This window comes from Papio anubis, chromosome 17 (assembly GCF_008728515.1).
Source record: "Papio anubis isolate 15944 chromosome 17, Panubis1.0, whole genome shotgun sequence".
NCBI classification, from domain to species: domain Eukaryota; kingdom Metazoa; phylum Chordata; class Mammalia; order Primates; family Cercopithecidae; genus Papio; species Papio anubis.
This window is the reverse complement of record NC_044992.1, coordinates 1,305,661-1,314,704: the sequence shown is the minus strand read 5'-3', so window position 1 is coordinate 1,314,704 and position 9,044 is coordinate 1,305,661. Positions and strand designations below refer to the sequence as shown.

The 9,044-nt window shown below is 56.0% G+C and overlaps 1 protein-coding gene across 1 annotated transcript in view; it reads left to right on the top strand.

Annotated features, from left to right (window-relative positions):
- Window positions 1–578: 578 nt before the first annotated feature.
- The window catches only part of PITPNA (phosphatidylinositol transfer protein alpha), a 44,528-nt gene continuing 36,062 nt past the window's right edge, over window positions 579–9,044 (top strand). The window contains exons 1-2 of the mRNA XM_003912057.5: window positions 579–849; window positions 4,901–4,931. Of these exons, the coding sequence (XP_003912106.1) occupies window positions 830–849; window positions 4,901–4,931 (51 nt within the window). The 5' untranslated portion in view covers window positions 579–829. The remainder of the gene's footprint in view (window positions 850–4,900; window positions 4,932–9,044) is intronic.

Genomic DNA, 9,044 nt, shown 5'->3' with positions numbered 1-9,044 from the left:
CTTTTCTCTTTCTTTTTTTTTTTTTTTTTGGAGAGGAAGTCTCACTTTTGTCCCCCAGGCGCGATCTCGGCTCACTGCAACCTCCGCCTCCCGGGTTCAAGCAATTCTCCTGCCTCAGCCTCCCGAGTAGCCGGGATTACAGGCGCCCGCCACCACGCCCGGCTAGTTTTTGTATTTTTAGTACAGACGGGGTTTCACCATGTTGGCCAGGATGGTCTCGATGTCTTGACCTCATGATCCACCTGCCTCAGCCTCCCAAAGTGCTGGGATGACAGGCGTCAGCCACCGCGCGTGGCTATTAATATTTTTTGACACAACCTTTTCCTGGGTCTCAATTCCCTCAACCGGGGAAGCCCCTCAGCCAGCACCCGCGTGCATCCGTGGCGGTTCACACCGAGGGCGCTGACGGACACCGCAGAGTCCGCCCCGTCTCCTGCCGGGCCCGGCCCTCGCCAAGGGGCGCCACCTCGGAACCGACGCCTGCGCCGCGGCCCATTTAAGGACGGGAGGGCGGGCCCGGGAAGGCTCCGCCCCGCGTGACGTCAGCGCGCACCGCGGCGTGTGACGCTCTGGTTGCCGCAGAGACGCCCCGCCCCCGCGCGGCGCTGCGGAACCGGAGCTCCGGGCGGCGTCGGCAGCGGCGCGAGAGGCGACGAGGCCGGGGCGGCAGGAGCCGGCGCGGCGACCGCGGCGAGGGCGGCGGGGACGGAGCAGACCACGACGAAGGCGCACAGGCAGCCGGGCCGGGCCGGGCCACGGGGAGAGCGGCCGGCGGGCAGCGGGCGGGAGGCCGGGCGGGCCGCGGGCAGCCACCGAGCCGCGAAGCGACATGGTGCTGCTCAAGGAGTAGTGAGTGTCCGGCGGCCGTGCGGAAGCGGGGAGGAGGGAGGGTGGGGACGACCGCCGGGGCGACGGCGCGGCGGGGGACTCAGGGCCCGGATGGACGGAGGGGCGGCGGGGACGGGGGGCGCCTAAGGCGGGCCCAGCGGGGACGGAGGGGATCCGGGGCGGACGGCACCTGAGGCGGCGCCCACGGGGCACGGAGGGCGGCCGGGACGTGGAGGAGCAACCGGGGCACGGACGGGCGGCCGGGACGTTCGGCATCTGAGCCGGGGCCCACGGGGCAGGGACGGGCGGCCGGGGCATGGAGGGGCCCACGGGCACGGAGGAGCGACCGGGGCGGACGGCTCTTGAGGCGGCCCAGGGGGCTCGGAGGCCCAAGTGGACCCAAGGAGAGGCCGGGGACAGCGAGGGCCAGGCCGGGCCCGAGACGGGGTCAGGGCAGGGAGCGCCGGCCCGGGACTGGGGGAGGCCGAGGGGACGCCGAGCGCTGGGAGGGCTGTGGGGTCGCCCTGCGCGGGCCGAGGAAGAGGCGCACCGGGGCAGGCAGGGCCTCCCTGCGGTGTGGAGGGTGGAGGGCCGAACAGTCCACACGGGGAGCCGGGTGGGTGGGTCAGAGGCTCCGGGATGGAGTCGGGATGGGGATGGGGAGGAGCGGCCGTCAGGCATCGGGTGAGGGGTGGTGGTAAGTGGACGCAGGAGGAGGACTAGGAAGTCAGCGCCCTGCTCGGGCGACAGGGGAACGGTCAGAGGAGATAAAGCAGAAGAGACTGAGTTGGGGGCCCGAGTGACCGTGGTGCTCAGGCAGCGGGTGCAGAAGAGGAGGCTTTTGGAACAAGCTTGGGATGACTGCTTGGGACTTTGGGGACACTTGGGCGAGGAGGCCAGAAAATGTTGGGTAGGCGGCCAGGAAGTTACCAGGGTCGAGGCTGGCCCGGAAAGAGAGTATGTTTGTGGATGAGTATACCTGTTGTTGGAGATGGGGGAGACCCAGGGCCAGCTTGTTTCTAGGGGATTCTCAGTCTTGGTGCAAAGAGGGAATTCTTTGAGGAGTTGAGGGGTCCATGAAGCTGTGAACTGGGGAGAGATGGTAAAGGGGGTGGGGAGTTCTTGAGTAGTGAAGAGGGGTACGTGGGAAACTGGTGACATCTGGAAGGAGTTGCAGGATGATGGGTTTGCTCCTGAAATCCCGGGGACTGGGGGGACAGGTGGAGATGTTTGGCGGAAACTGGTGACTTCTGGAAGGAGTTGCAGGATGACGGGTTTGCTCCTGAAATCCCGGGGACCGGGGGACAGGTGGAGATGTTTGGCGTACTAAATCTTTCAAGTACCAGATGACCCATTGTAGAAGCTCAGGGTTCCAAGTAAACATCACAGGATGTTTTTCCTCCCTAAGAGGAGAGATTGGATGTGTGTGTACGTATCTGTGTGTGCGTGTGCGTGTGTGTGCGCACGTGTGTGCACAGAATTTACAGTGAAACTGCTTTCCTGGAGGGAAGGCACGCGGGCAGCATAGGGCCAGAAGCCCCAGGAGTGGGAGATGGCCAAAGAGAGCAACTTGTGGGGTGCTCTCGGCAGCCAGGCAGGCGTGCACAGGGCTCTTTCCACTTTGTCAGCCAAGGCACTTTGACCATCCCCACCATGCTGGCTTCTTGGAGGTGCTTAGGACATTTAGGGCACAGAGTGGAGTTTGGGTAACAGAGGGAGCCGAGACCCACATGGCATCCCAGCTGAACACCTCATCTGAAGAACATTATTTTGAGGCCTCACCCGCTCTGTTTCTTGACATCCAGTCTGATGTGAATTCAGCCAGGGTTCGGAGCTTTTCGTGGTGAGGAGGAAGACCTTTAGGATGCCAACAGGAGAACGTGGTACACTTTGGGTTTTAATCTTCAGTGCCCAGACTGACAGGCTTTTCCCACCTTCTGATTTGTTTTTCTGTTCCCAGATGAATCCTAGAATCTGTAGAAATCTGTGGTTTTGAAATGAAGGTCAGGCAGGGAAAGGAAGGGACCTTCAGAAGAGATCTGAGTGAGGTTTGAAGAGAGGCATTCCTTTCCCCTTCTTTGTTCTCCTCCCCTTGAAGCCTGCGAGGGAAAAGTCCAAGGTGCCGGAGATGCAGAGCCTGCCTGGCATCTGCGTTTCCTTCCTGCCCGACTTGTGCCGTGTGCGTGCATCCCTGGGCAGGGGCCAGGGGAGGAGCAGGGGCATCCGAGACACTTGGCTGTGGCTGCAGCGCTGCAGCCTCTGAAAAGGGTGCGAGTGAAGGTCACGTTAGAGTGAGCCCTGCTCCAGGCCCAGCCCAGCAGTTCCTCTGTGGCCCTGTCCTTTGGAATTGTACCCGATCGCTGCCGACGTGGTTTTGTTCCCGAGGAGCAAGGGGGCAGTGTCTGAGTGTGCAGCTGTCCTGCCAGCAGCCTCAGCGCATCCCGTCAGGAATTGGCCCATGTCACTCTCTTCTGGGTGAGACTTGGTTCCCACCCAGCGTCTGCAGGTTGCCCCTGTTGATTTTTCCAACACCACTTCTGACAGGATTCTATTTAATTTGATTTCTGCTAACTCTCGGGTGCGATGTTGACTGCTGTTCTTGAAGATAAAAGGCTTATTGTTTTCTAGGAAGTTTCTTCCGAGGGTGCGGAAATTCCAGCCTCCAAGTCGGGAGTGTTTTTCTGCACCGCTGGCTTTGTCTAATGGGAGGGGAGCCTCGGTGGCCGCATCCAGTAAACTGGAGGATTCACGTTATTGAGTGGCTCGGGAGGAAGGGAGTTGTTAGCAGGCAGTAAAGATTTGGAGCCCATTTTGTTTTTCCTGCTACTTTCATGCTTGGTGCCTTGCCTTTAATGTGATGTTTTCCTCAGACTCCTCTGTGTCCTTCTTGCTTCCTGGGGGACCTTTGTGGAACTAGAAAATAGCTGTTTACCAGCCTGGAGCAAGGAGCCTGAGTGGTGAACCCACTGCGTGCGGAAGGCACAGCAGCTCATGCTTCACTACACATGCCAGACACAAAAGGACTCAGAGGGCTCCAGCAAGGGTCTGGGGACCGAGCGTCTAAGCTTGGGAACTGGCTTGACTTGTATGGGTAAAACCAAGAGTTTTTGTCTTTGCTCTCCCGCCTCGCAGCTTTGAACTGGGAGTTGGCTGTTGGCCTGCATTTCAAATGCAAGGCACCCGGAGAAGTGCTGCCGGCCCTAGCACCTCTGTGGGGTTGTGACCCTGGTGAAGACTTTGCCGGCCATGGCTTCTCCAGCAGGTCATTGGTGGCATCTCCAGCAATTGGTGGTCATTGAGTTGGAGAAGAAGAAAAGGAAATGATAAATTGGGATTCCTTTGGACAGCTCCTGGAGGTTAGGACATAAGTTGAATGCCCTCTTGGTGGCCTTGTGGTGGCAGCTTGGATTGTAATATCCGGCCCCGAGCAGAGGTGCCTGGTGTGTGTTCTTAGGGTGATTAAGGCTTCAAGGGGCTTGGTCCCTTCCTGGCCTTTCCCCGGAGGGCTGTTCTTGGGAGGTTGGATCCACAGCAGTGTAAGTCCCCAGGGCCTCTTCTTTGGGTCTGAATCCTCGCTGTGGTAGGTCCTCCTGTGTTAACCTGTCTTGCTAGACTCACTGGCAGGTCCTGCTGGGGGATGACTCGTTGGCAAGTTTGGGTGAAGTTAATCATCCATGTGTCCAGCTCCATGTGAGGTGGAGGCCTGGGAAGTAGCTGGGGGAGGACAGGTTTGGACTGAATCGCAGGGTTCTAACTGGGAGGCTTCCGAGGCACAGAGGGTCCTGTCCTCAGAGCACTCAGAGGGCCATTCTGTGCGGGCGTGGTGGGGAGGTTTCGTCATGAGTTTAGTGTCTTACACAATAGAATGCTGACTGGCGGGGGGGGGGGGGTCACCACGTCACCGAGTTTAGTGTCTTACACAATAGAATGCTGACGGGGGGGGGGGGGTCACCGCATCACCGAGTTTAGTGTCTTACACAATAGAATGCTGACTGTTTTAGGATGATGCTTTAAAGAGCCTCCAGCAGATTGCACAGCCTAAAGTTGATACTCTCTTTTTCCTTTCTTATAGTCGAGTAATCCTGCCTGTGTCCGTAGATGAGGTAAGTCCTCTTACTTTCTAGTCCATAGTTGTGTGTAACTGTTTGTGACCATTGGCTAAGTTGGGCTCTGAGTGGTCATCCTCTTTATGTAGTTTTCTTATTTGTTCTAACATAAAGATTTCAACGTGAATTTTCCTGGTGCCACTTTCAGTTGAAAAATGGCACTTAATTTTAATATCTGGGCAACTATGTGCAACCTGCCCCAAGCTGTTGGTATGCTGGATGACTCTGAGTAGAGACTAAACCAGCCCCTTTTATCTGCTGGGGCTGTGCATGTTTGGGGACATGTTTTGTTGTTGTTGTTGTTTTTTTGAGACGGAGTCTCGCTCTGTCTCCCAGGCTGCAGTGCAGTGGTGTGATCTCGGCTCACTGCAACCTCTGCCTCCTGGGTTCAAGCAATTCTCCTGCCTCAGCCTCCCAAGTTGCTGGGATTACAGGTGTGTGCCACCACACCCGGCTAATTTTTGTATTTTTAATAGAGATGGACTTTCACCATGTTGGCCAGGCTGGTCTCGAACTCCCGACCTCAAGTGATCCGCCCGCCTCAGCCTCCCAAAGTGCTGGGATTCCAGGCGTGAGCCACCGCACCCAGGCGGGGACACATTATTGATGGGATCAAGTGTATGCATTTCTGGGACCTCCATGACTCAGCTGGCAAGTGTGTGTGGCTCTTTCTGGTTGTGCAGCAAACCAGCAGGGCAGGAAATCTCTTGAGGCCCTCCCTAGTCACGATGGGTGACTGCTGGAAAGACCAAGACACAGAACCCTCCTTTTACAAAGGGCAGGGAATAACAAATAGACTTGACTTGCCCTCTGTCCTTTTATAGTTCCTGGGTCTGACATCCTTGTATGTGGGGATCTGGCAGCAGGATTTGCTGTAAGAAGGTTCATAGGCCATGCTGACTCAGAGTCAGTCTCTTGGACAACAGAAAACTGTCACGGAACCTCCCTTGTCTCACTCTTTCCCTGAGCTGCTTCCACTCTCCTCTCCTGGCGCAGCCCACCCCACCCCAGCTTCCAGTTAAACTCGAGTTTGGGTGAGGTTCATCAGTCAGTGTAGTGCCTCCAGTCACTGGGCTTCGTCTCTCTTTCCTGCAGTGTCAGCATGAAGCTCCTGTGATAACTTCCACTCTGTTCCAATATGAACTGGACCTTTGAAAAATGAAATCAGGCCAACAGAGCCTGCAGCACACTTAGCTGAGACAGACATCCAGGCTTGTTGGCCCCCGAGAGGGGTGGGCAGACATTGGCCCTTTAGAGGATTGCCTCCACGGGTGGGCTACATATCCGATAAGAGCTGTGGGGATCCGGGGAGGGGCCAGAGGTGGGCCCTGACCATGATCTGGGGGTTCTGGGAAGGGCAGAAAAGAGAAACGAGACTGGGGAACCTGGGAATCTGGGAAAATGAGGGAAGGACTGGGTAGGTGGCTCCGATCCCTGTCGGCACTGGGGCCTGAGAACCAGGTGCCTGGGCTATTAGGTATTGGCTTGGAAAGGGTCTTGTTAACCCACCTGCTTTGGCCATGCTGTCTTTATTTTTTTTATTTTATAATATTTCTTTTAAATAGTGGAGATAGAGTCTCACTGTGTTGTCCAGGCTGGTCTTGCCTCAAGCAGTCCTCCTGCCTCAGCCTCCCAGAGTGCTGGGATTACAGACGTCAGCCACTTCACCCAGCCTGTGCTGTCTTTATTAAAAATAGCAAGCAATGATTTTCCAAACCAGAAGACCAAGCAGGAAAGCCCAGCATGTCCCTCGCCCTCACACTCAGCTCTTGGGGAGGTGTCTAGTGACATCCTCTCTGCTGTACAGGATGATCCCACCCTGATCGTTAGGAACTCGGGATTTCCTCGGCGTGGTGATTGGGGTGAAATGGATCCTTTGATAGGGAGTTTCTTGATGGAACAAAGGGCTGCAGACCAAGGAGGGCCAGCCTGTCCTGGAGCCCCTGGGGCTGCTCTTGGAGTGAGGCTGAAGGGCCTGACACTGATGGCTGATGGTGGGGCCAAGACTGGAAGGAAAGGGGAACCTCCACCTTGACAGCATCCACAGCTGGCGGGTTTTCGCTTGTGATGGTTTTTCTGCAGCATTGAGGAAGTGGTGGGGCGGAGTCAGATAGTCAGAGCCTGAAGTCTGAGCAGAAGTTTGGGAAGTGAATGCTGGTCAGGATTCAGCTGTCTGCCTGGCGGTGGTCAGCCCATTCTCAGCAGGAAACCATTGACGAGAAAGTACCACGTGGCCTGGGTAGGGTTGAAGCAGAACCTAGTTTCAGAGGATTAGAAAAATCTTGGAGGGGAAGGCTGAAGAAGAAACAAGTCATGATGAACCTTTTTTTTTTTTTTGAGACAGAGTCTCGCTCTGTCGCCCAGGCTGGAGTGCAGTGGCGCGATCTCGGCTCACTGCAAGCTCCGCCTCCCGGGTTCACGCCATTCTCCTGCCTCAGCCTCCCAAGTAGCTGGGACTACAGGCACCGCCACCTCGCCCGGCTAGTTTTTTTTGTATTTTTAGTAGAGCTGGGGTTCCACCGTGTTAGCCAGGATGGTCTCAATCTCCTGACCTCATGATCCGCCCGCCTTGGCCTCCCAAAGTGCTGGGATTATAGGCGTGAGCCACCGCGCCTGGCCATGATCAACCTTCTCAGAGTCTTTGTCAATAACTCCATCCTGACTCACAATTCCTATGGGAACAGCTCAGCGCCATGTGGCTGGTGGATTCGCTTCCTAAATTGAAGGCCATGACTTGAGGCCCTTGCAGTTTTCTGATTTAGGGGGAAAAGTGAAGAAAGAGAAAGAGAAGGTCATGCCTGTGTAATCATTCTGATGGCCTGCAGCAATGTTTTGGGGGCAGAATTAGCTTCTGGGTGGCCAGAGCCTTTGGTCTAACACTGAGTGTCCAGGCATTGTGCAGCAGAGCGAGAATGCCCTGGCTGTGTGACGTGCGTGTGTCCACCAGTGCTTCCTGGCGCAGGTCGGCCGGCTGCTTTACTTCTTGTTTCCAGAGATTCGTGGCACCATTCTTCCTCTGGTAGCCAGCCTGACAGGGCCATGTTGGTGGGACCAGTGCTGCACTGTTGTTTATGACATGTTTCATATCGTATTTCAGGCCCACCCACTGGGCTCCCGCTCCCAGAGTGCCAAAGTGGTGGAGTCTCTGTTTTTCTTAGTTTAATGACTTAGTTCTTTGGGACAAGCGAACAAATCTCAAGAGCAAGGAACATCATCGTAGGTCTGAGGAGGCTGCAGCCCCAGTCTTCTTGGAATTTTTTAAAATCTGATTTAATGATCTGACCCCCCCACTCCTCCTATCTCCGCCCCATCTGAGTCTGGCTGCTTTCCCGGGGGGCAGAGCAGCTGTGCCAAAAGGAACTCTGTAACGTGAAAAGCGCCCTTCACTTGTGGCTTGTGCAGGCCAGTCTTCCTTACCCCTTTAGATTCACAAAACTGCCTTCACTTGTCTCATTGGGATTAAAGGATCAGAATATCAAGAGAGATTAAAGGGGGAAGATGCCAGCCAACAGGCTGATCCTCTTAGAACCTGCCCTCTGATTCCGGCAGCTGAAGAGAAACCAAGGCGATGAGTCTCTGCCTGGGGGCCCCCTTCCCAAGTGGCACCACTAGCCGGGAACCTCGTCCCCTCCACCAGGCCCTCTCCCCAGCCTGTCCTTTAGAATTGCTGAGTCAGTGGTTAGATGTTCTTACGACTCTTCTCTGAAACGGAGTTTCTGCTCCTTCTTAGGCACCCCTGGCTCAGCCAAGCCCTGACCCCCTTGACGGGTTTTCATGTGTGCCTAGCTAGGTGGTGGACTTGGAAAGGCACAGGGACAGCTTGGGGCTCCAGGGGGCATTGAGGCAGCACTGATGCAGCTTAGGATTAGCAAGGTCGAGGTGACTGGCTTTCACCCAAATGTTCCTCTTTTTGGATTTAACTGAGCCTTGGTTGCTTGCCCCTTTTCATGGCATTTTGTTCTGGAATTTTGCTTTGAAAGTTAGGGCTCTTTCAGCCTTTTGGTGAGCAGTGAATTGTCCTGGTCCCCTGCTTCACCTTCCAGATTTTGCCCAGAAATGTCCCTGCAGTGCTTAGGAAGCTGCCTGGTAGAGCAGGTTTCCAGGTTTGAG